General features: G+C 46.8%; 1 protein-coding gene across 1 annotated transcript in view; it reads right to left on the reverse strand.

Annotated features, from left to right (window-relative positions):
- The window catches only part of ints6 (integrator complex subunit 6), a 51,978-nt gene that overhangs the window by 23,823 nt on the left and 495 nt on the right, over positions 1-27,660 (reverse strand). The window contains exons 2-9 of the mRNA XM_046343031.1: positions 27,462-27,539; positions 26,521-26,670; positions 19,098-19,187; positions 9,313-9,496; positions 6,128-6,253; positions 4,884-5,026; positions 4,635-4,787; positions 1,734-1,866 (exon numbers count right to left, since the gene is read on the reverse strand). Of these exons, the coding sequence (XP_046198987.1) occupies positions 1,734-1,866; positions 4,635-4,787; positions 4,884-5,026; positions 6,128-6,253; positions 9,313-9,496; positions 19,098-19,187; positions 26,521-26,670; positions 27,462-27,539 (1,057 nt within the window). The remainder of the gene's footprint in view (positions 1-1,733; positions 1,867-4,634; positions 4,788-4,883; positions 5,027-6,127; positions 6,254-9,312; positions 9,497-19,097; positions 19,188-26,520; positions 26,671-27,461; positions 27,540-27,660) is intronic.

Here is a 27,660-nt window from a genome sequence, read left to right on the forward strand (position 1 = left end):
ACACATTGGTGCATTCACCTTATGACATCCAGTGGGACAGTCACTTAACATTTAGTTTTATTTTGCCAATTGTTAGGCTACTGTCAGAAATGTTTACCTCAATATATTTAATGTGTAAAATCATGCGTAATAATGTCGCAAATCATGAGTCAATGCATTATTATAGAGCATTAGAACAAGCAAGCCTCAAGATTTTCAGCCATTGGTGACAATCTCTCTCTAGGAGCTGATCCGTCGTCTGTATTGTGGACTGATGTTGAGGTCAGATTTGAACAGAGGAAGTGGATCCAACGAGCAACGCTGCCTTCATTTCAATCCTATCAGTATCGACACACGCCTCAACGATGCACTTAGCGACCACACTCTGGGCGTTACGTTTTGGGAAAATGCACGTTGGATCGGCTGTTGAAGGAACGGTGCATCGTTAAAACCGCCGTAAGCCTAAGATCGATCGCTAATGGGAAACTGGGCCCTGGGCTTTCCAACCCTGTTCTTGGAGATACACCTTCCTGTAGGTTTTCACTCCAACCCACAGTTGTAATTAACCTGATCCGTCTTTATCAACCAGATATTTATTAGAATCAGGCGCTGTAGATTAGGGTTGGAGTGAAAAACCTACAGGACAGCATCTCTCGCATTGGGGGAACTGTTCTCTAAAGAATTTGGATGGGTCATACCAAGTAGATCAGAGGCAGCAGAACCGCATAGTTAGAGCATGAGGACATGACCCAGGGCTTACCCAGTAGAGGCAGTACAACAGGGTAGTTAGAGCATTAGGATGAGGCCCAGGGCTTACCCAGTAGAGGCAGTACAACAGGGTAGTTAGAGCAATAGGACAGGGCCCAGGGCTTACCCAGTAGAGGCAGTACAACAAGGTAGTTAGAGAATTAGGACATGACCCAGGGCTTACCCAGTAGAGGCAGTACAACTGGGTAGTTAGCGAATTAGGACAGGACCCAGTAGAGGCAGTACAACAGGGTAGTTAGAGCAATAGGACGAGGCCCAGGGCTTACCCAGTAGAGGCAGTACAACAGGGTCGTTAGAGCAATAGGACAGGGCCCAGGGCTTACCCAGTAGAGGCAGTACAACAGGGTAGTTAGAGCATTAGGACAGGACCCAGGGCTTACCTAGTAGAGGCAGTACAACAGGGTAGTTAGAGCAATAGGACGAGGCCCAGGGCTTACCCAGTAGAGGCAGTACAACAGGGTAGTTAGAGCAATAGGACAGGGCCCAGGGCGTACCCAGTAGAGGCAGTACAACAGGGTAGTTAGAGCATTAGGATGAGGCCCAGGGCTTACCCAGTAGAGGCAGTACAACAGGGTAGTTAGAGCAATAGGACAGGGCCCAGGGCTTACCCAGTAGAGGCAGTACAACAGGGTAGTTAGAGCAATAGGACGAGGCCCGGGGCTTACCCAGTAGAGGCAGTACAACAGGGTAGTTAGAGCATGAGGACGAGGCCCAGGGCTTACCCAGTAGAGGCAGTACAACAGGGTAGTTAGAGCATGAGGACGAGGCCCAGGGCTTACCCAGTAGAGGCAGTACAACAGGGTAGTTAGAGCAATAGGACAGGGCTTACCCAGTAGAGGCAGTACAACAGGGTAGTTAGAGCAATAGGACAGGGCTTACCCAGTAGAGGCAGTACAACAGGGTAGTTAGAGCAATAGGACAGGGCTTACCCAGTAGAGGCAGTACAACAGGGTAGTTAGAGCATTAGGACGAGGCCCAGGGCTTACCCAGTAGAGGCAGTACAACAGGGTAGTTGTAGGGCATGACGAAGAGGTTGACACAGTTGAGTGCCGTGCTGGCCTTCAGGTAGCCAAAGGGCTGGCCCAGGTCACTGTATTTGGCACTGTTACTTACAAACACCTAGAGGATGAGGGAGGGAGAGGGGAACTGAGTGAGAGCACAAACAAACAAGCCCACCTTGTGTTGCATTGGTGTTGTGTATGGCGTGCCGTGTGTAATACTGTGTTATGTTGTGTAGTACTGGGTGTGTAGTGTAGTGCAGTACTGGGTGTGTAGTTTAGTGTAGTACTGTGTTATGCTGTGTAGTACTGGGTGTGTAGTGTAGTACTGGGTGTGTATTTTAGTGTAGTACTGTGTTATGCTGTGTAGTACTGGGTGTGTAGTGTAGTACTGTGTTATGTGGTGTAGTACTGGGTGTGTAGTGTAGTGTAGTACTGGGTGTGTAGTTTAGTGTAGTACTGTGTTATGTTGTGTAGTACTGGGTGTGTAGTTTAGTGTAATACTGTGTTATGTTGTGTAGTACTGGGTGTGTAGTGTAGTGCAGTACTGGGTGTGTAGTTTAATGTAGTACTGTGTTATGCTGTGTAGTACTGGGTGTGTAGTGTAGTACTGGGTGTGTAGTTTAGTGTAGTACTGTGTTATGCTGTGTAGTACTGGGTGTGTAGTGTAGTGCAGTACTGGGGGTGTAGTTTAATGTAGTACTGTGTTATGCTGTGTAGTACTGGGTGTGTAGTGTAGTACTGGGTGTGTAGTTTAGTGTAGTACTGTGTTATGCTGTGTAGTACTGGGTGTGTAGTTTAGTGTAGTACTGTGTTATGTTGTGTAGTACTGGGTGTGTAGTGTAGTGCAGTACTGGGTGTGTAGTTTAGTGTAGTACTGTGTTATGCTGTGTAGTACTGGGTGTGTAGTGTAGTCCTGTGTTATGCTGTGTAGTACTGGGTGTGTAGTGTAGTACTGGGTGTGTAGTTTAGTGTAGTACTGTGTTATGCTGTGTAGTACTGGGTGTGTAGTGTAGTACTGTGTTATGTGGTGTAGTACTGGGTGTGTAGTGTAGTGTAGTGCAGTACTGGGTGTGTAGTTTAGTGTAGTACTGTGTTATGTTGTGTAGTACTGGGTGTGTAGTGTAGTGCAGTACTGGGTGTGTAGTTTAGTGTAGTACTGTGTTATGCTGTGTAGTACTGGGTGTGTAGTGTAGTGTAGTGCAGTACTGGGTGTGTAGTTTAGTGTAGTACTGTGTTATGCTGTGTAGTACTGGGTGTGCAGTTTAGTGTAGTACTGGGTTATGTTGTTTAGTACCAGGTGTGTAGTGTAGTACTGTGTTACATTGTGTAGTACCGGGTGTGTAGTGTAGTACTGTGTGTAGTGTAGTATTGTGTGTAGTACCGGGTGTGTAGTGTAGTACTGTGTGTAGTACTGGGTGTGTAGTGTAGTACTGTGTGTAGTACTGGGTGTGTAGTGTAGTACTGTGTGTAGTACTGGGTGTGTAGTGTAGTACTGTGTGTAGTACAGTACTGTGTGTAGTACTGGGTGTGTAGTGTAGTACTGTGTGTAGTACCGGGTGTGTAGTGTAGTACCGGGTGTGTAGTGTAGTACTAGGTGTGTAGTGTAGTACTGTGTGTAGTACTGGGTGTGTAGTGTTGTACTGTGTGTCGTACCGGGTGTAGTATTGTGTGTCGTACCGGGTGTAGTACTGTGTGTATTCCTGGGTGTAGTACTGGGTGTGTAGTGTAGTACTGTGTGTGTAGTGTAGTACTGTGTGTAGTACTGGGTGTGTAGTGTAGTACTGTGTGTAGTCCTGTGTGTAGTCCTGGGTGTAGTACTGTGTGTAGTACTGTGTGTGTAGTGTATCATGTTGTGTACCTGCCAGCAGGTATGAGGCGACTTCCTCTCCAGGATGTACTGTGTGTAGTACTGTGTGTAGTACTGTGTGTAGTACTGTGTGTAGTACTGGGCGTGTAGTGTAGTACTGGGTGTAGTACTGTGTGTAGTATTGGGTGTGTAGTGTAGTACTGGGTGTAGTACTGGGTGTGTAGTGTAGTATTGGGTGTAGTACTGGGTGTGTAGTGTAGTATTGGGTGTAGTACTGGGTGTGTAGTGTAGTATGTGTGCATTCCTGGGTGTAGTACTGGGTGTGTAGTGTAGTATTGGGTGTAGTACTGGGTGTGTAGTGTAGTATTGGGTGTAGTACTGGGTGTGTAGTGTAGTACTGTGTGCATTCCTGGGTGTAGTACTGGGTGTGTAGTGTAGTACTGGGTGTAGTACTGGGTGTGTAGTGTAGTACTGTGTGTATTCCTGGGTGTAGTACTGGGTGTGTAGTGTAGTACTGGGTGTGTAGTGTAGTATTGTGTGTCGTACCGGGTGTAGTATTGTGTGTAGTACTGGGTGTAGTACTGGGTGTGTAGTGTAGTACCGGGTGTGTAGTGTAGTACTGGGTGTAGTACTGTGTGTAGTACTGTGTGTGTAGTGTAGTACCAGGTGTGTAGTACTGGGTGTGTAGTGTAGTACCAGGTGTGTAGTACTGTGTGTGTAGTGTAGTACTGTGTGTAGTACTGGGTGTAGTACTGGGTGTAGTACTGGGCATGTAGTGTAGTACTGGGTGTGTAGTGTAGTACTGGGTGTGTAGTGTAGTACTGTGTGTAGTACTGTATGTAGTACTGTGTGTAGTACTGTGTGTGTAGTGTAGTACCAGGTGTGTAGTACTGTGTGTGTAGTGTAGTACTGTGTGTAGTACTGGGTGTGTAGTGTAGTACTGGGTGTAGTACTGTGTGTGTAGTGTAGTACTGTGTGTAGTACTGGGTGTAGTACTGGGTGTGTAGTGTAGTACTGTGTGTAGTACTGTGTGTAGTCCTGGGTGTAGTACTGGGTGTGTAGTGTATCATGTTGTGTACCTGCCAGCAGGTATGAGGGGACTTCCTCTCCAGGATGTACTGTGTGAGAGGTGAAGCCTCCAGCTCGTACTTGTCGAAGGGAACCTTGTCAATCACCATGGGCTCTGAGTCCAGACAGGAGAAACGCACGTGGGGGTGGGCCGAGCGAGGGGGCTGGGAGAGAGAGGGGGGGGGGACAGGAACATCAGAGATAAAACACCAGCATGCACAGACACGAGCCACGCGTGTCAGACAGAGACACTCTCTTACCAAGGTGGGGGAGTTCGTGTCGGGCCAGAAGCCTTCAGGAATGGGCCAGTGTCCGATGGGCACACCAGTCTTGGGGTTGGGTCGTACGTAGATCAGCTTGTGGCAGCAGTGCCACGACTGGGGGCCGGGCTTCAGGGTCTCATCTGGACAGACAAAATAAAGTGTGAAATAGAGGGAGGGGCTAGAGGAAGGGGGGTAGGGGGGCACATCCGGCCCGCCGGGCACTTCAACCCAGCCCACAAGACATTTACAAAAAAATATATATAGTTATAGTCTGGTCCCTTCGCTGCAACTCCCGCACGGACTCGGGAGAGGCGAGGGTCGAGAACCGTGCGTCCTACGAAACACGACCCAGCCGACTGCTTCTTGACACACTGCTCGCTTAACCCGGAAGCCAGCCGCACCCATGTGTCTGAGGAAACACAGCACACCTGGTGACCGTGTCAGCGTGCACTGCGCCAGGCCCGCCACAGGGAGGTGGTAGAGGCTAAGGGGACCGTATAGAGTCTAGGGGACCGTATAGAGGCCAGAGGACCGCCAGGGGACCGTATAGAGGCTAAGGGGACCATATAGGAGGCTAAGGGGACCGTATAGAGGCTAAGGGGACCGTATAGAGGCTAGGGGACCGTGTGTAGGGAGGCAGTAGAGGCCAGGGGACCATGTGTAGGGAGGCAGTAGAGGCTAGGGGACCGTGTGTAGGGAGGCAGTAGAGGCCAGGGGACTGTGTGTAGGGAGGCAGTAGAGGCTAGGGGACCGTGTGTAGGGAGGCAGTAGAGGCTAGGGGACCGTGTGTAGGGAGGCTGTAGAGGCCAGGGTACCGTGTATAGGGAGGCTGTAGAGTCCAGGGTACCGTGTATAGGGAGGCAGTAGAGGCTAGGGGACCATGTGTAGGGAGGCAGTAGATGCCAGGGGACCGTGTGTAGGGAGGCAGTAGAGGCCAGGGGACCGTGTGTAGGGAGACAGTAGAGGCCAGGGGACCCTGTGTAGGGAGGCAGTAGAGACCAGGGGACCGTGTAGAGAGGCAGTAGAGGCCAGGGGACCGTGTATAAAGAGGCAGTAGAGGCCAGGGGACCGTGTGTAGGGAGGCAGTAGAGGCTCAGGGGACTGTGTGTAGGGAGGCAGTAGAGGGAGGCAGTAGAGGCCAGGGGACCGTGTGTAGGGAGGCAGTAGAGGCCAGGGGACCGTGTGTAGGGAGGCAGTAGAGGCCAGGGGACCTAAGGGACCATTAAAGGACAGTCTCTCACCCTCTCCAGGAGGGGGGTCCGGGCCAGTCTTCTCAAAGTTGATGACCACTCCACTCTGGATCTTCTGCAGTAGAGACTCCAGACACTGATTCAACATGCGCTGGGAGAACACACTGTAGGAGCGACCTAGGAGACACACACTCTGGCATTAGACCACACCACACTCACCCACTGTTCACCAAGACACACAAACACACACCCCTCAATAGCCAGAGCCATTTTGTGTAGTCTCTACATACTGCAGCAGTAGTAGCAGTATGTAGAGTCCCAGTAGCAGCAGTAGCAGCAGTATGTAGAGTCCCAGTAGCAGCAGTATGTAGAGTCCCAGTAGCAGCAGTATGTAGAGTCCCAGTAGCAGCAGAATGTAGAGTCCAAGTAGCAGCAGTATGTAGAGTCCCAGTGCTAGCAGTATGTAGAGTCCCAGTAGCAGCAGTATGTAGAGTCCCAGTAGTAGCAGTATGTAGAGTCCCAGTAGTAGCAGTATGTAGAGTCCCAGTGGTAGTAGTATGTAGAGTCCCAGTAGTAGCAGTATGTAGAGTCCCAGTGGTAGCAGTATGTAGAGTCCCAGTGGTAGTAGTATGTAGAGTCCCAGTGGTAGCAGTATGTAGAGTCCCAGTGGTAGTAGTATGTAGAGTCCCAGTGGTAGTAGTATGTAGAGTCCCAGTGGTAGTAGTATGTAGAGTCCCAGTGGTAGCAGTATGTAGAGTCCCAGTGGTAGCAGTAGTAGAGTCCCAGTGGTAGTAGTATGTAGAGTCCCAGTGGTAGTAGTATGTAGAGTCCCAGTAGTAGCAGTATGTAGAGTCCCAGTGGTAGTAGTATGTAGAGTCCCAGTAGTAGCAGTATGTAGAGTCCCAGTGGTAGCAGTAGTAGAGTCCCAGTGGTAGTAGTATGTAGAGTCCCAGTGGTAGTAGTATGTAGAGTCCCAGTGGTAGTAGTATGTAGAGTCCCAGTGGTAGTAGTATGTAGAGTCCCAGTGGTAGTAGTATGTAGAGTCCCAGTAGTAGCAGTATGTAGAGTCCCAGTGGTAGTAGTATGTAGAGTCCCAGTAGTAGCAGTATGTAGAGTCCCAGTAGTAGTAGTATGTAGAGTCCCAGTAGTAGCAGTATGTAGAGTCCCAGTGGTAGCAGTATGTAGAGTCCCAGTGGTAGTAGTATGTAGAGTCCCAGTGGTAGTAGTATGTAGAGTCCCAGTGGTAGCAGTATGTAGAGTCCCAGTGGTAGCAGTATGTAGAGTCCCAGTGGTAGCAGTATGTAGAGTCCCAGTGGTAGTAGTATGTAGAGTCCCAGTAGTAGCAGTATGTAGAGTCCCAGTAGCAGCAGTAGTAGTAGTCTGTAGAGTCCCAGTAGCAGCAGTATGTAGAGTTCCAGTAGCAGCAGTAGTAGTAGTCTGTAGAGTCCCAGTTGTAGCAGTATGTAGAGTCCAAGTAGCAGTATGTAGAGTCCCAGTGGTAGCAGTATGTAGAGTCCCAGTGGTAGTCCCAGTAGCAGCAGTTGAAGCCATTGCCCATCTGACCCATGTGGCATTGAGCAGAAAGCCTGACTTCATAATCTTGACCCCCATCAGCACTTTTCACTCACTGTGTCCTATTCACCAAGCTGCACTATGATTAGAACTCACATGCCCACACCACCCCTGGCTATTGGCCCATCTCCGCTCCACTGTAGGTCACAGTAGGCTCAGGTTAGGCGGTGCTGGCTCATTCTAGTATTATGCTTTTAGGTTGAGGCTTACACACTGTATGCTCATACTGTACTTGTATGTTGTGTTGGACACATGCTGGCGTTCTCTTGGAAGCTACACCCGGCGTTCTCTAGACAGCTACACCCGACGTTCTCCAGGAAGCTCCACCCCGACGTTCTCTAGACAGCTACACCCGACGTTCTCCAGGAAGCTCCACCCCGACGTTCTCTAGACAGCTACACCCGACGTTAGTTCTCTAGACAGCTACACCCGGCGTTCTCTAGACAGCTACACCCGGCGTTCTCTAGACAGCTACACCCGGCGTTCTCTAGACAGCTACACCCGGCGTTCTCTAGACAGCTACACCCGGCGTTCTCTAGACAGCTACACCCGGCGTTCTCTAGACAGCTACACCCGGCGTTCTCTAGACAGCTACACCCGGCGTTCTCTAGACAGCTACACCCGGCGTTCTCTAGACAGCTACACCCGGCGTTCTCTAGACAGCTACACCCGACGTTAGTTCTCTAGACAGCTACACCCGACGTTAGTTCTCTAGACAGCTACACCCGACGTTCTCTAGACAGCTACACCCGTTCTCTAGACAGCTACACCCCGGCGTTCTCTAGACAGCTACACCCCGGCGTTCTCTAGACAGCTACACCCCGGCGTTCTCTAGACAGCTACACCCGGCGTTCTCTAGACAGCTACACCCGGCGTTCTCTAGACAGCTACACCCGGCGTTCTCTAGACAGCTACACCCGGCGTTCTCTAGACAGCTACACCCGGCGTTCTCTAGACAGCTACACCCGGCGTTCTCTAGACAGCTACACCCGGCGTTCTCCAGGAAGCTCCACCCCGACGTTCTCTAGACAGCTACACCCGACGTTAGTTCTCTAGACAGCTACACCCGGCGTTCTCTAGACAGCTACACCCGGCGTTCTCTAGACAGCTACACCCGGCGTTCTCTAGACAGCTACACCCGGCGTTCTCTAGACAGCTACACCCGGCGTTCTCTAGACAGCTACACCCGGCGTTCTCTAGACAGCTACACCCGGCGTTCTCTAGACAGCTACACCCGGCGTTCTCTAGACAGCTACACCCGGCGTTCTCTAGACAGCTACACCCGACGTTAGTTCTCTAGACAGCTACACCCGACGTTCTCTAGACAGCTACACCCGGCGTTCTCTAGACAGCTACACCCGGCGTTCTCTAGACAGCTACACCCGGCGTTCTCTAGACAGCTACACCCGGCGTTCTCTAGACAGCTACACCCGGCGTTCTCTAGACAGCTACACCTGACATGCTCAGCTCCTTAGCTACTTATTGTTGAATATTGATCAGGCATTATTGAGGAAAGAGCTTGCAAGTAAGCATTTCAAAGTGCCGTTTACACCCGCTGTATCGTGTGCATGTGACAAATAAACGTTGATTTGACATACACTACTGTCATATGGCCTTACATAGACACTGCGGCAGTTACATACTACACACGAACAGCGCCTCACCTCCGGTGACCTCGCACATGGGGGTGATGGCCGAGTCGTCGGGGGGGACCCCTCCCAGTGGTTCAGGCTCTACAGTGGCGTGTCCAGGGATCCTCAGCACCAGGGAGAACAAACGCTGGTCCCAACGGAACGGCTCCTTGGTCAGCTCACTGCCCGGCAGAGGAGTGGTCAGGGGAAGGTGGAGCTGGAGGAGAAAGGGAGAAACCATTTGAATTACACAAGAAGAGTTTTTGAGAGCGAGAGACGTTTATAACATGCAAACCTCACCGGACACTTGGTATAACAAATACATTTTACACATACCTGTACATGTTATTCAAATTATTTTACTCACAGCGCTGACTCACGTCAGCAAAGCCAAGCTCTAAAATAGAACTTGGTCCTACTTGACACACCTTCACCCCCCCATCTACTCAGTTTTCAGGAGCATACAACCCCACGTGGGTATTTGACAGATGAACGAGGGGAGATTATTCATATATATATAACTAACTAAGTCAGAGAACATAATTTGAAGTCATAAGAATTTAACATTGTAATTACCATTTTCAATGTCATGTTCACCCATCCTTGAAATAAGTCTATACAATACACTGTCGTTGTTAGAATTTCGATATCGCAAAACAGAGATTGTGTTATAAGCAGTTCTAGGAGGACGTGTCACACCCCAAGCTAGATATCCAGCTTTTGCAGGTGTTTATAGTCAGAGTAGAAAACACAACAATCCGGGTATGAATCTGGGTCCAAATTCAACAACAATTTGGCAAACAAAAAATATTTTAGGTAAAATAAATAACCCAATGTTCATCTCCCAGGTCAAATTAGCTAGCAATAGCAAGCTAGAGAAATGGCCATGAATGTTTGTGTGTTTAACATGCCCCGTAAGTTAATAGTTGCTTTTAATATTTTATCCTGTAATGTCATGATGGCGTGTGTATGGAAGAATTATTTTTTTTTTTAATCAACATGTGCATGATGGTGGACGCACGCGTGGCAAGTGTCGTCAGCATGTCACACTACTTTATGTCGCGCAACGCTGCCAGCCCCACCGAGGGAGCAACGCTGCCAGCCCCACCGAGGCGCAACGCTGCCAGCCCCACCGAGGGCGCAACGCTGCCAGCCCCACCGAGGGCGCAACGCTGCCAGCCCCACCGAGGGCGCAACGCTGCCAGCCCCACCGAGGGAGCAACGCTGCCAGCCCCACCGAGGGCGCAACGCTGCCAGCCCCACCGAGGGAGCAACGCTGCCACTATTATTCTGGCCTGTGTGGTACAGCCTTTCATATGTGTAGTAGTTTGTTGCATTCTTTACTTTATCAGTGGTGTCAAATTTGAATTCAATCTAAGCCACAGATTTAACTTCCTCCATTTCGATTTAAACCTTTATATTACGCAAACCCGAAGACATTCAAGCAGCTTTTTAAGGGCTGGTATCCCAAGTCTCCAATGATCCCAGTACTGTTTGATGTGCAGAGTGAAGTGACCACACAGTGTCCAATGGTCCCAGTACTGGTTGATGGATGTGCTGGCCTAAGTGACCACACAGTCTCCAATGGTCCCAGTACTGGTTGATGGATGTGCTGGCCTAAGTGACCACACAGTCTCCAATGGTCCCAGTACTGGTCGATGTACAGGCCTAAGTGACCACACAGTCTCCAATGGTCCCAGTAAGTGACCACACAGTCTCCAATGGTCCCAGTACTGGTCGATGTACAGGCCTAAGTGACCACAGTCTAAAATGGTCCCAGTACTGGTTGATGGATGTGCTGGCCTAAGTGACCACACAGTCTAAAATGGTCCCAGTACTGGTTGATATTGTGGCCTAAGTGACCACACAGTCTAAAATAGTCCCAGTACTGGTTGATATTGTGGCCTAAGTGACCACACAGTCTAAAATGGTCCCAGTACTGGTTGATATTGTGGCCTAAGTGACCACACACACTCAAAATGGACCAACAGCTGGGGTGAGATTTCCTCAGCCTTTCACAAACAGTAGAGAGTGGAAACCACCACCCTGGCAACAAAATGCTGACATTGTTATGAGTATGGCTCAACACTGTGATCACTCATCGTCTTTAATGGTTGTGATTCACAGACACACGATGTCCACGATTTGAAAACTGCAACAGATGGAATGACGTCGAGGGACACACCCCGACAACAACCTAAAACGGGGTGCAGAAACACACCAGCAACCCATTGTGTGTTTATTCCACGGCCAACCATCCCTGTAGCAGAGTCTAGCGCCCCTTTATTCCACACTGCCTTTTATTGCCCTGTGGTCTCTCAACTTCTTAACTCTCCATCTTATCTCTTTAAACCCAGCCTACCTCCATTTTCCCTATGCTGCTTCCTTCACGTGTTCTTCTCCTGACGTGATAACATCTAGACTCAGTAATACCTTTAAATAGGGTTGTGGTATACCATTTCTTCATTTTAAACCTATTTCCACCCGTGTAATGGTGTCTGTCCTCCTCCTGTTGCTGCTTATTCTGGGGTTCAGGCTGGATGTAGTGGTACATGTGCTTCTCAAAACACGGACCCATGTGGACGTGGCTGGTGTTAGACCCGGCTACACAGACCCGTGTGGACGTGGCTGGGGTTAGACACGGCTACACGGACCCGTGTGGACGTGGCTGGGGTTAGACACGGCTACACGGACCCGTGTGGACGTGGCTGGGGTTAGACCCGGCTACACAGACCCGTGTGGACGTGGCTGGGGTTAGACCCGGCTACACAGACCCGTGTGGACGTGGCTGGGGTTAGACCCGGCTACACGGACCCGTGTGGACGTGGCTGGGGTTAGACCCGGCTACACAGACCCGTGTCGACGTGGCTGGGGTTAGACACGGCTACACGGACCCGTGTCGACGTGGCTGTGGTTAGACACGGCTACATGGACCCGTGTCGACGTGGCTGTGGTTAGACACGGCTACATGGACCCGTGTTAATATAGGGTGTTGACATAGCTGTGTATAGACATGGTATCCTTGTTTTAAGTCTGTTAAGTGTCTCATTCTCCAGGAGCTGACCTAGTATTTTAAATTTAACTTATAAATCCAATTTCTCCATTTGTAAATCATGCCAAGTTCACATGCTCGTCAGAACTCTGAAATGTCCGACTTGCTAACTGGTTGTCATTATACAGGTGTCCCGTTCAACCAATTAGAAAGTAGGGTATTTCAGTTTCTTAGTGCCGACGTCTAATTCCTACAGAAGAATCTGTGCACTCTCAGATAGTAATCATATTTCATATGATGCTCTTTGATGTCCCAGGTTTATGGCGTTGATTAATACATTTTTCCGAATCTTTACTTCAAGTCAGATGTTTATACGTTATGTGTGCATGGTTTACGATTGACATTTCTTTAAAACAAATGTCATTGTTGGGGGTTCAGGCGTTTGATGGGTTACTAGGTGCATTCGTCAAATGAATATGCTTATGGATACATTCTGCAACGAGTTAATCACAATCTGCAACAGAACATGTCAAGTTAGTTAAATCAATACAGAACTAATACAGCAGTGCTTTCTGAATGAGATTTCACCTCACTCACGAAGTGGGTCAGAAATAAGGGATTAAATAAAGGACATCCACCAGCTGAAGGAGAAGAAGAGCTGGTATAATACAGGTCTGGTACTAATATCATCTAGCTAGCTCAGTGAGGTGGGAAAAAAAAAGTATTTGATCCCCTGCTGATTTTGTACGTTTGCCCACTGATAAAGAAATGATCAGTCTATACATTTTAAATGGTTTATTTGAACAGTGAGCGACAGAATAACAAAATAATCCATTAAAACGCTGGTCAAAAATGTTAGAAATTGATTTGCATTTTGAGGGAAATAAGAATTTGACCCACTCCCAGTCAGAAAGATTTCTGGCTCCCAAGTGTCTTTTATACAGGTAACAAGCTGAGATTAGAAGCACACTCTTAAAGGGAGTTCTCCTAATCTCAGTTTGTTACATTTAAAAGACACCTGTCCACAGAAGCAATCAATCATATTCTAAACTCTCCACCATGGCCAAGACCAAAGAGCTCTCCAAGGATGTCAGGGACAAGATTATAGTCCTACACAATGCTGGAATGGGCTACAAGACCATCGCCAAGCAGCTTGGTGAGAAGGTGACAACAGTTGGTGCGATTATTTGCAAATGGAAGAAACACAAAAGAACTGTCAATCTCCCTCGGCCTGGGGCTCCATGCAAGATCTCACCTCGTGGAGTTGCAATGATCATGAGAATGGTGAGGAATCAGCCCAGAACTACACAGGAGGATCTTGTAAATGATCTCAAGGCAGCTGGGACCTTAGTCACCAAGAAAACAATTGGTAACACACTACACCGTGAAGGACTGAAATCCTGCAGTGCCTGCAAGGTCCCCCTTGCTCAAGAAAGCACATATACATGCCCGTCTGAAGTTTGCCAATGAACATCTGAATGATTCAGATGACAACTGGGTGAAAGTGTTGTGGTCAGATGACACCAAAATGGAGCTCTTTGGCATCAACTCAACGTGTTTGGAGGAGGAGGAATGCTGCCTATGACCCCAAGAACACCATCCCCACCGTCAAAAATGGAGGTGGTAACATTATGCTTTGGGGGTGTTTTTCTGCTAAGGAGACAGGACAACGTCATCGCATCAAAGGGACGATGGAAGGGGCCATGTACCGTCAAATCTTGGGTGAGAACCTCCTTCCCTCTGCCAGGGCATTGAAAATGGGTCGTGGATGGGTATTCCAGCATGACAATGACCCAAAACACACGGCCAAGGCAACAAAGGAGTGGCTCAAGAAGAAGCACATTAAGGTCCTGGAGTGGCCTAGCCAGTCTCCAGACCTTAATCCCATAGACAATCTGTGGAGGGATCTGAAGGTTAGAGTTGCCAAACGTCAGCCACGAAACCTTAATGACTTGGAGAAGATCTGCAAAGAGTGGGACAAAAATCCCTCCTGAGATGTGTGCAAACCTGGTGGCCAACTCCAAGAAACATCTGACCTCTGATTGCCAACAAGGGTTTTGCCAACAAGTACTAAGTCACGTTTTGCAGAGGGGCCAAATATTTATTTCCCTCATTAAAATGCAAATCAAGTTAACATTTTTGACATGCGTTTTTTTTCCAGACTCTTTTTGTTATTGTCGCTCACTGTTCAAATAAACCTTCCATTAAAATTATAGACGGATCATTTCTTTGTCAGTGGGCAAACGTACAATATCAGCAGGGGATCAAATCCCCCCCCCCCCCCATTGTATACAGCTTCTTTACTAAAAACGACCCTAGTATTCATGGCACATAGTTTCAGACTCACAGACTGCTACTAGGATAGAATTATGTACAAGACCAAATACACAAGACAAATATTAGCTAAAAATATAGAACAGTAAATTAAAAATGTTTAATATAATCTTTCACTTTGAATCAAGGTCGCTAGTAGCTAGCTAGCTGACCGCAAATGTGTCAGCCAGAGATGACGTGCAAGACCTCGCAGGGATTCGTAGTCTTGCATGATGTCTACTTTCATGCTAATTAGCATTTTACAATCAGTTGTAAATAGAGCCAAATATATTGATAAACGTCACCTTGTCTGAGAAAGATTTAGATGGTTACCAACAACGTCACGCCAGAGAACGCCAGGGAAAGACAAGATGAAACACACCTTGAAGTGGTTATAAAATCCACTATGGGAAAAATGTAGGGGGACAACAATTATTGGAACCATTTCAGTGTTTGACAGTTAGGTTTTATGGGTATTATGTCTACTGTGGGGCTCTATTGCGTGTTCATGTTAATGAGTCTGTTATTAAAGAAATGTGAAACAATGTATATTTGCTGCTTTTCATTAAATCATGTATGGCAGGTTTATTGCCTAAAATAAATTTAAATTGTACCTTTATTTAACTAGGCAAGTAAGTTAAGAAAAAAATTCATATTTTCAATGACGCCTAGGAAGAGGGTTAACTGCCTGTTCAGGGGCAGAACGACAGATTTGTACCTTGTCAGCTCGGGGATTTGAACTTGCGACCTTCCGGTTACTAGTTCAACGCTCTAACCACTAGGCTACCCTGCCTAGTATTGTTAAATGCAAGGACATATTGATACAGTACCTTCAGAAAGTATTCACACCCCTCATCTTATTACACATTGTGTTAAAGCCCGAATTCAAAATTGATAACATTTATTTATTTTCTCAGCATCTACACACAATATCCCATAATGGAAAAGTGAAAACGTTTTAAGAAATGTTGAATTTACATAAGTATTCACACACCTCAGCGATTAAAGTGATGAGTCTTTATCACACCTGGATTGTACAATGTTTGAGAGTGATTGTTTTAAAAATGATTCAAGCTGTCAATTTGGTTGTTGATCATTACTAGATAACCATTTAAGTCTTGCAAAACATGTGAATTCATCTCCCAGCGTCTGGTGGAAAGCAATTTGAACCAGGTTTCCACCTAGGATTTTGCATGTTCTTAGCTCCATCACTGTTTTTTTTTATCCTGAAAAACTCCAGTCCTTAATGAGTACAAGCATACCCATAACATGATGCAGCCATCACTATGCTTGATATGGAGAGTGGTACTTAGTAATGTGTTTTATTGGATTTGTCCCAAACATAACTTTTTGTCCTAAACACAACATGGTAATTGTGCTTTTCCACATTTTATGCAGTATTACTTTAGGGACTTGTTGCAAACAGGATGCATGTTTTGGAATATTTGTATTCTCTAGACTTCCTTCTTTTCAATATGTCATTTAGATTAGTTTTGTAGAGAAACTACAGTGTCGTTGATCCATCCTCAGTCTTCTTCTGCCACACCCATTAAAATCCGTAACAGTTTCAAAAACAGTTTCAAAGTCACCATTGGCCTCACGGTGAAGTCCCGGAGCAGTTTCCTTCCTCTCCAGCAACTGAGTTAGTAGTAACGGGTGTATTGATAAACCACCCAAGTGTAATTAATAACTTAATAATAGCTTCATGAAATATGTTTCCATGGTCGAGCAGACGCACACGAGTCTAAGATCACCACGCGCAATGCCAAGCCTCAGCGGGAGTGGCGTAAAGCTCACCGTCATTGGACTCTGGAGCAGTGGAAACATCTTCTGGAGGGATGAATCACGCTTCACCATCTGGCAGTCCGACGGACTACTCTGGTTTTTGGTGGATGCCAGGAGAATGCTACCTGCCCCAATGCATAGTGCCAAATGTAAAGTTTGGTGGAAAGGGGATAAAGGCTTGGGGCTGTTTTTCATGGTTCGGGCTAGGGAAATCTTAACGCTACAGCATTCTTGACGATTCTGCACTTCCAACTTTGTGGCAACAGTTTGGAAAAGGCCATGCCCTGTTTTAGCATGACAATTCCCCTGTGCACAAAGCGAGGTCCATACAGATATGGTTTGTGGAGATCGGTACGGAAGAACTTGACTGGCCTGCACCTCAACTCCATCGAGAACCATTAGGATGAATTGGAACACCGACTGCAAGCCAGGCCTTATGGTCCAACAGCAGTACTCAACCTTACTAATGCTCCTGGCTGAATGGAAGCAAGTCCCCTGCAGATGTTCCAACATCTAGTGAAAAGTCTTCCCAGAAGAGTAGAGTCTGTTATAGCAGCAAAGGAGGGGGGGGGGGGGGCAACTCCATATTAATGCCCATGAATCTGGAATGAGATGTTTGACGAGCAGGTGTCCACAAACTGTTGGTCGTGTAGTGTATGAACATATAGGTAGGGATGAAGTAACAACATCAGTGCCCTCACTAATACTCTTTTTGTTGAATGGAAGCAAATCCTCACAGCAATGTTCCATCATCTAGTGGAAAGCCTTCCCCGAAGAGTGGAGGCTGTTATAGCAGCAATGTTCCATCATCTAGTGGAAAGCCTTCCCAGAAGAGTGGAGGCTGTTATAGCAGCAATGTTCCAACATCTAGTGGAAAGCCTTCCCAGAAGAGTGGAGGCTGTTATAGCAGCAATGTTCCAACATCTAGTGGAAAGCCTTCCCAGAAGAGTGGAGGCTGATATAGCAGCAATGTTCCAACATCTAGTGGAAAGCCTTCCCAGAAGAGTGGAGGCTGTTATAGCAGAAAGTGGGGGGGGCAACCACATGAATGCCCATGATTTTGGAATGAGATGTTTGACGAGCAGGTGTCCACATACACTTTAAAAAGTATGTAGGGAGTTTCGTTAGGCAAACAAAGCATGATGGATATGTTGCGTAGCAGATTTATAGTCAATCTGGTTCCTGCATTGGCCGTACAGCATCTACAGCCGCTGCGGAATTCAGGGCATTTATACTTCTAGTTGTAGCTGAGCAAAGCTGTTATGAAGGAAGTTGTCAAGGAAGTGAGTGCGTTAATACAGAACCCTCAGAATTGTTACAAATATTGGTTGGGTGATGCACATCGTCGCCTCCTTCATACAGAGCCTCCGGACTGCATTGGCAGACCAAACATAAATGGGCTTTATGCAAACCTCACCAGGCCACCGCAAAATAAATGACCCGGGCATCTGTGTATCCCAGCACTAAAATATAACTTGCATCTATTTGAGATGCTCCGGCATGTCCCCTCCTTATTGGATACCAGGAAGATACAAACCCACACTTAAAAAGTCAAATGAGGAGAGGTTAATTGAAGATAACGAGCATAAAAACTAATTTAGGTTTCCTGTTCTAACTGTGGATTAAACGTTGGAGAAAAGATTTCCAAGGAACCAGCTGAAAAGAGCACTATATGCCTGTCAGGTACACTAACAACCCAACGTTCAACTCCCAGGACAAACTAGCTAGCAACAGCTAGCTGGCTAAATGACCATGAATCTTTCATGTGTGTTTCAACCTGCCCCAAAATCAATATAGTTGGTTGGGATATTTCAACCTGTGTGTCATGATCGTCCGGTGTGGATGGACAAAAATCAACACTCACTTTGCCGGTGTAGTCAGCAAGACAAATTGTCCTGCTGCATGGCCTATCAGGCGTCGATGGAGGCTCTCAGTATTCAGATTGATTGGTTATACTGGTTAGCCTACTGGCCAATCAACACTCTCCTTTCTGTGCAGGTCAGTCATATTCAGTGTTCTTTTCATAATGGACAAAATGCTACTGGTTACCTATTAATAGGCTACAGTCAGGCATCACATATTGGTGCCAATCTTTAGCAGTCCAATGCTCCTCCAATCAATGCTGAAATTTGATGTGCTGCTTACAAGTTGGAGATGATTGGCCAGAATAAAGGGCTGTGCAGAATCTCTAATAAAGGCTATTGCTATTCAACAAATACTGTTCGGGTCTAATTTAAAAGGAAATACACGAGGCTTAGTTGTATTCTTGATAATTAAATTATTAACTGGTTAAACTAAAAAAGGAATTTAAATCAATTGTTTTTTCTAGATGTATTACTAAATGCATTAGTAGGCTTATGGATCGGGCTAGGACATGTCACCCCGTTTTTAATTCTGTCAACTAGGAACAACAGAAGCCTCCTGTGACTTGTTCAATGTCCTGCAGCTCAGATAAAAAAAAAATTTATAGACAAAGATATAGTATAAGCTGTTCTCAAGACAGGTTTAACCAGCCAGTCGTGTGTGTGTGTGTGTGTGTGTGTGTGTGTGGGCGGACAATCGAGTAGTTTATGAAAGAGTTCACTTCTGCAGCATCCGCTGTAAAAATTATAACGCCTTGCGGTGGCTCTTCACATACAGAGACAGAGAGTTGTCTGTTCAGCTGACCAACAGGAAGTACTCCCGATTGGCTGTGACCCTGGTCTCCACGGAAACCATGATGACTGACCTCATCCTGGACTCCGCCACTGCTGGTCAGCTTGTTGCCGTCGGTGATGGCCACTATGATGGACGGCTCCAGGAAAAAGGGATTCCTGCCCTGTGAAGAGAGGAGGAGGAGAAAGAGAGGAGGAGAAAGAGAGGAGGAGGAGAAAGAGAGGAGGAGGAGAAAGAGAGGAGGAGGAGAAAGAGAGGAGGAGGAGAAAGAGAGGAGGAGAGAGAGAGAGGAGAAAGAGAGAGAAGAGAGGAGAGAGTAAAAAGAAAGAGGTTAAAAATGTGCACAAATAAATAAATACATCCAACTCAAAAGGACATGTGAAAGAAAGAGGAGCTGAGCCAAAATGTAAAGTTGTAATGAGCTTCCGGAGTGGCGAAGAAGGGTACTTGAGGTCTGGAGCAGTAACAGGAGTACATAGAGTACGGCTGCACCCTACAGAGGAGGGTCAAGATACAGTCCATCATTATAGTGAACCTACAGGAGATGTGTGTTATGGGGGTCAAGATACAGACAGTCCATCATTATAGTGAACCTACAGGAGATGTGTGTTAGGAGGGTCAAGACACAGTCCATTATAGTGAACCTACAGGAGGTGTGTGTTAGGAGGGTCAAGACACAGTCCATTATAGTGAACCTACAGGAGATGTGTGTTAGGAGGGTCAAGGGAGAGAACGAAGAAAACAGAGAGCGACAACAACATCTAACAGGGGATGGTTTGATAGGGGTGGGTGGGGGTTAATGAGCGCCAGGGGAGGAGAAACAGTGACAGTATGAATAGACAGTCTGTAGGGACAGTGCAGCGGAGACAGCACCAACACTTGACAAAAACAAAGACTCATCTGTGTGTGTGTGTGTCTCTATACTCTCCAGTCAAACCTACACATTATATATATATAAACCACTCTACCTTGCACACTCGTAACACTGAGTTTGCACATTAAGTTGATGCACTTAAGAAAAACCCTCTTCTTCCTCATAGCAAACTGCATAGGCCTATAGCCTTCAGCATATGTCCTGTATAATCCTGCTGGCTCCAGAGACCAGTGGGGGACGACGACACCCTAGCAGTTCTATCCTCCTCTTAGTGTACACTAAGGTAAACACTAGCCCGAGGACAACATGATGCACTATGGTCAAGATGGTCTCTACCAAGCCATAACAACAACAACTCACTGCTATCCTGATACACTCTCTCTCTCTCTCTCTCTCTCTCTCTCAAAAGGAGCTACATATGTCCAGGAATTTAGTCTCCTCTTGAGGTTTACAGTAATTTCCCCACTGGTGAATGTTCCTAATCAAAATGGACAAAGATCTTTTTCCCTTCCAAATGTTCATCGTGACACCAGAGTGTGTTTTTTGTTGTTGTTGTTTGTGCCGAGTAATAAATTGAGACTTCCATAAACGGGAGTAAAAGGAAACGTACCACCATTTACAGACCGACTATGGTATCCATGACAACCTGGAGTTCCCTTACAGAATGGTACTAATGACATCCCATTCAACACCCACTTAGCATGCTAATGTTTCTCAAAATGAACTCCTAGCCAGAGAAAACCCCCTGCGAGGGGAGGACGACATCGGCTTATATCGATTATAAACATTAGAAAACACAAAACATTAAAAAACAGAACTAAGCTACATATTTACTCAGATCCTCATTTGAGTCGCTAAGTTTCATTATTGCTTCACACAACATAGAAACGGTTATCGGCGTGTCACGTCAGTGTGACTGATCTGATCCACTGGCCTCACAGAGTCAGGTGTGGGTGGTATAGTGTATCCCGTGGATCCGTTGGTCTAGGATCAGTAGGCTGGGAGTGAGTCTGTGGCACGTTGCCAGGTCTGTTAAAATTCAGACGGACGGGTAATTAGATCTCTATTAGCCGGGTTGCCATGTTGTGCGGTCCATCAAACCAGTCAGTCAAATCAGCCCTATGGGCTCTGGTCAAAAGGTAGGGCACTATATAGTGCATAGGTCACCATTTAGGATACATTGTTAACTACTAGTGACTAACTGGCATTTCACTCGGCTGTATTATAGGGCACTATGAGACATTACATTAAAAACCTCACTGGCTAAAGAGCTTAAAAAAATAAAAATAAAGACTTCATGCTGTAGACATGTAGGTAAACTAGCAGATATGTTATTCTCCCTGCAGCAGGGCTCTCCAACCCTGTTCCTGGAGAGCTACTGTCCTGTAGATTTTTGCTCCAACCCTGTTCCTGGAGAGCTACTGTCCTGTAGGTTTTTGCTCCAACCCTGTTCCTGGAGAGCTACTGTCCTGTAGGTTTTTGCTCCAACCCTGCTGCCGGAGAGCTACTGTCCTGTAGGTTTTTGCTCCAACCCTGCTGCCGGAGAGCTACTGTTCTGTAGGTTTTTGCTCCAACCCTGCTGCCGGAGAGCTACTGTCCTGTAGGTTTTTGCTCCAACCCTGTTCCCGGAGAGCTACTGTCCTGTAGGTTTTTGCTCCAACCCTGTTCCCGGAGAGCTACTGTCCTGTAGGTTTTTGCTCCAACCCTGTTCCCGGAGAGCTACTGTCCTGTAGGTTTTTGCTCCAACCCTGTTCCCGGAGAGCTACTGTCCTGTAGGTTTTTGCTCCAACCCTGTTCCCGGAGAGCTACTGTCCTGTAGGTTTTTGCTCCAACCCTGCTGCCGGAGAGCTACTGTCCTGTAGGTTTTTGTTCCAACCCTGCTCCCGGAGAGCTACTGTCCTGTAGGTTTTTGCTCCAACCCTGTTCCTGGAGAGCTACTGTCCTGTAGGTTTTTGCTCCAACCCTGCTGCCGGAGAGCTACTGTCCTGTAGGTTTTTGCTCCAACCCTGCTGCCGGAGAGCTACTGTCCTGTAGGTTTTTGCTCCAACCCTGCTGCCGGAGAGCTACTGTCCTGTAGGTTTTTGCTCCAAACCTGCTGCCGGAGAGCTACTGTCCTGTAGGTTTTTGCTCCAACCCTGTTCCTGGAGAGCTACTGTCCTGTAGGTTTTTGCTCCAACCCTGCTCCCGGAGAGCTACTGTCCTGTAGGGTTTTGTAGTGGTTAGAGCGGTGGGCCAGTAACCGATAGGTTTTGAGATCGAATCCCAGAGCCGACGAGGTAAACATCTGTCGTTCTGCCCCTGAACAAGGCAGTTAACCCACTGTTCCTAGGCCGTCATTACAAATAAGAATTTGTTCTTAACTGATTTACCTAGTTAAATTTAAAAAACACATATTTTTTTTTAAATAGCACACCCGATTCCAAAACATTGCTGGTAGATAAGCTGTGTGAGGTAATTCTGTTTGTGGGAAGGTAGTAATTTACTAGTTGTGAAGGAGTGACTTCCAGTTGGATGTGTTGAACTGGTTGAGAAATGCCAGTTGACTATTGGCCAACCAGTTGAGTCAACCAGAAACTAAAAGTACAACTATCATGCTTGTGAACAAATGAGTTATATTTTTTTTTTTAGGAATAACGTTTCGTCGTTCCATTGAACTGCGGAAAAAAATACTGTTACGCAGGTCATTTCCTTAGGTGACATTGGCCGTGGTAGGACATCATTGTAAATTAGAATTTGTTCTTAGGAGGTAGGCGTGTGGGAGAAGTAGGAGCTCAGGGATGATAAGAGGAGTTATCCACTAGTAATTACAATGTTTATCCCCCCCCCCCCAGTTGTTAAATAACACCTTCCCAAATGGTTATGGACACAGCATAAGTTACAATTGGGATTGGAGCAACAACAAAAACTACTGGGCTCTCCAGGAAAAAGGGTTGGATCCTGGGGAAAAAAAGGGTTCCTGTCACAGTGTTCTTCCTCCAGGCAAAAATACAACAACAACATTGAGGTCTTTGTTGTAGCAGCCCATGTGCTCAGACCAGATACAAGGGGATGCATCTCGATAGTCTAGCACGGACATCCTCTCCTCTACCTCATTTACACTCATTTGAATTGACAGGATAGGTGAAAGCAATGGGGGTGGATCCCTGACGGGGACAATGCTTTCACCAGTCCAGCTCTACTATGAGGGAAAGGAGATGCGAATGAGACCCAACGTCTGATGATTCTAACAAAAGGCATGGTGAGAGGACGGAGACGAAGCAGGGTGTGGCCAGACAAGACCCAAGGCTGTGACGCAATTCTCAAATGGAATCCTACCTCAACTGACCAAGAGGAAAGACTGAATCACCAAAATAAGATTGTACTCATGTGTTTGTATGTGCATGATGTGTGTGGATGATTGTGTACATGCTGTACCTACATGTGCCTTTCTGCTGGGGTGACGCACGCACGCGCAGAGACAGACGCACGCACGCACGCGCAGAGACAGACGCACGCAGAGAGAGACACACACAGAGAGACACGCGCACAGAGACGCACGCGCACAGAGACGCACGCGCGCAGAGACGCACGCGCGCAGAGACGCACGCGCGCAGAGACGCACGCGCAGAGACAGACGCAGACACACACACACACAGAGACAGACACACACACACAGAGACGCACACACACACAGAGACAGACACACACACAGCAGACAGAGACGCACGCACAGAGACGCACGCACAGAGACGCACGCACAGAGACGCACGCACAGAGACGCACGCACAGAGACGCACGCACAGAGACGCACGCACAGAGACGCACGCACAGAGACGCACGCACAGAGACGCACGCACACACACAGAGACAGACACACACACACACAGAGACAGACACACACACACACAGAGACAGACACACACACACACACAGAGACAGACACACACACACACACAGAGACAGACACACACACACACACAGAGACAGACACACACACACACACAGAGACAGACACACACACACACACAGAGACAGACACACACACACACACAGAGACAGACACACACACACACACAGAGACAGACACACACACACACACAGAGACAGACACACACACACACACAGAGACAGACACACACACACACACACAGAGACAGACACACACACACACACACAGACAGACACACACACACACACACAGAGACAGACACACACACACACACACAGAGACAGACACACACACACACACACAGAGACAGACACACACACAGAGACAGACACACACACACACACACAGAGACAGACACACACACACACACACACAGAGACAGACACACACACACACACACAGAGACAGACACACACACACAGAGACAGACACACACACACACAGAGACAGACACACACACACACACACACACACACAGACACACACACACAGAGACAGACACACACACACAGAGACAGACACACACACACAGAGACAGACACACACACACACAGAGACAGACACACACACACACAGAGACAGACACACACACACACAGAGACAGACACACACACACACACACACACACACACACACAGAGACACACACACACACACACAGAGACACACACACACACAGAGACAGACACACACACACAGAGACAGACACACACACACAGAGACAGACACACACACACAGAGACAGACACACACACACACAGAGACAGACACACACACAGAGACAGACACACACACACACACACAGAGACAGACACACACACACAGAGACAGACACACACACACACAGAGACAGACACACACACACACACACACACACACACACACACAGAGACAGACACACACACACACAGAGACACACACACACACAGAGACACACACACACACACAGAGACACACACACACACACAGAGACACACACACACACACAGAGACACACACACACACACAGAGACACACACACACACACAGAGACACACACACACACACAGAGACACACACACACACACAGAGACACACACAGAGACACACACAGAGACACACACAGAGACAGACACACACACAGAGACAGACACACACACAGAGACAGACACACACACACACAGAGACAGACACACACACAGACAGACACACACACACACAGAGACAGACACACACACACACAGAGACAGACACACACACACACAGAGACAGACACACACACACACAGAGACAGACACACACACAGACAGACACACACACAGAGACAGACACACACACAGAGACAGACACACACACAGAGACAGACACACACACAGAGACAGACACACACACAGAGACAGACACACACAGAGACAGACACACACAGAGACAGACACACACAGAGACAGACACACATAGACAGAGACAGACATCTACATGCATTATGTATGTAGTAAGTATGCATTACCCTTGGAAGGTACGGGCGGACATCTTTCCTGTCTCAGGAGACGCTGGTTAAACATTTATACAACTGACAACTTACCTCAATACCATTATCTCTTAACTAGCAAACAATGATCCTGACCCGGTGTACACTATAGTATTGTAATAATAGGGAGATTATTATGTTTTTTTTTTTTAAATGTACCCGTTTGTTCCCATAGATACGGAATGATGCAATAGTCAACATTGCCCTACATTGGAATGAACGTGAAAGCAGAGACTTGCCCACTGTTTACTATGCATCTAGCAGGTAGACAGCCAGAGGAAACCAGAGGAGGAAACCAATAGAGTCCCAGCCAGTGGGTGGGACATTCCCATCTCCATCACGAACAAGGTTTATCAGAGGGAGGAACAAAAAGACCAGTGGCTAACATAGCAGAAACCAATCCTTAGAGGCTAGATCGGGAGAGGTCGATCGGACTATCCGATCGACTGATACTAGTCTAAGGCCAGGATATAACTACGTCTTACGCCGTCTCCTTTGTCTGTATACGGCACCTGATGCATTGATGGACTGTAGATACATCAAAATCAAATTTGGACTTCAAAGCAGGTTCCATTGCTTTTTCTCTCTCCCATTCTAATCAGGGACTGATGTAAACCTGGGATACCATGTGTGTGTAATTCATCATCAGGTAGAGCAGAAAACCAGCATTAGTCCGGACCTCATAGGGTCAAATTTAAACGCTCTAGATTCTCTCTCTCCTCCCCCCTTCAGGTTTCAGTTTAGAGAGAACCCAGTTCTAAATAACATACTAACGTTAAAACTATTGCCTATCCATTTCTCTTCTATACAAATAGGAGAGATAAAGGAAGTTCATTGTGAAGTGTTGCTCTGGATGAAATGCCTTACCATTGGGTACAGGAGAAAACCAGCAGTCACATCAAAAAATGTCTTTAAAAAATAAAGTGAAAACCAGTACATGAATATTAGCTAAAAAAATATGTTGTTGGAACTCGTACCACACTGTTGGTTCATGTCATTACTTGTCACTCAAGGAGAGTGTGTGGGGACAATGTGCAGGAGTATGATGCTTGTAAGACTGTGAGATTGGCAGGGTAGGGACAAAAGATGGGGGACCCTAGAGGGAAGGGGGGGGGGGGCTTGGGGGTAGGGGCAAAAAAAAAAATAAAAGTTGACCAATTCTCTCCTCTATCTCAGAGTACAACATACCTGTCCATAGTTGTCTATCCCAGACACTAATCTATTGAGATTGAGCAAATCAAAAGCGGTCCTCAAAGACTGGCCAATAGTTGTGAGTCCTGCTGCTTGAAGGTTCCTCAGCTCTGTCATGAATGTGGCATGGCTCTCTTTCCATCCAGCCTTTTGAAATAGGGTAAGAGGTATACAAGTCATCAACAACATACACAGAACAAAGTGGGCCTTAAATATATATATATATTTTGTCTGACAACATTGATGATTTCTAAGATCAGGTGAATTAATTACACTTTTTACAGTGTAATTAACTTGATAAACAATGTATGTAAATTTACTTTTTTCTCTTTAATTGCCTTAAGAAATAGTTAACAAATAGACTGCTTATTCTATGCTATTGTATCAACTGAACCACAAAAAAAAAAAAATCCTGAGAAAAAAAAAGTGTGTAAACTAAATAACGTTGTAAAGTTGTGACAGTTGTTCAAAAGTGGTATAAGTTAACCCTGACACCACCCTCCCCACTATCTAGTCCTATAGCCTTAAAAAAATAAATCACCCAGAGTTCCATGCTGCCAGAGATCTATATAAACGACGAGATGGTCGTGTCTGTCCCCCCTCACAAAATCAAAGTTGTCGTCCCAAAAATGCGGGGAAAGGGCAGGTGACAAGTTTTAAGTCCAAAATAAACGCCATAGAAACGCATTGGGTTTATTTTGGACAGATTTCGGAGAGAGTGAAACCTCTCGCGTCGCCTCTTACCCTCTCTGCTCCGTGCTCAACATTGAAACAAAATGTCGGCCATGTTTTAAAAAGAGGGGGTTATGAACGCTCCGTCTGAAGATTTTTGTGTTCTCACACAATTGATATGGTGATCGAAATGTGAGAAGACAAAAAAAAAAACTGTCTAGTTTGCGTAATCTAAAGTAGGACATGACCGAAAATAAAAACTCTACCTTGATTCCGAGGGGAACGTCCTCAAAATTTATCAACATATACCGGTCCCCTCGGCTCGCCGGATCTCTGCCTCTAAGCTGTGGAAAGAATAAACGAAAAAAAAAAAAACGGTTATCGAGCGATTATTATTTGTTGCCAGGGTTAGTTAGTAACTTTTAACACAAAGATGGTCAAAACGGCGATCCCGCGTGGGGGTCT

This window comes from Oncorhynchus gorbuscha, linkage group LG01 (assembly GCF_021184085.1).
Source record: "Oncorhynchus gorbuscha isolate QuinsamMale2020 ecotype Even-year linkage group LG01, OgorEven_v1.0, whole genome shotgun sequence".
NCBI classification, from domain to species: Eukaryota; Metazoa; Chordata; class Actinopteri; order Salmoniformes; family Salmonidae; genus Oncorhynchus; species Oncorhynchus gorbuscha.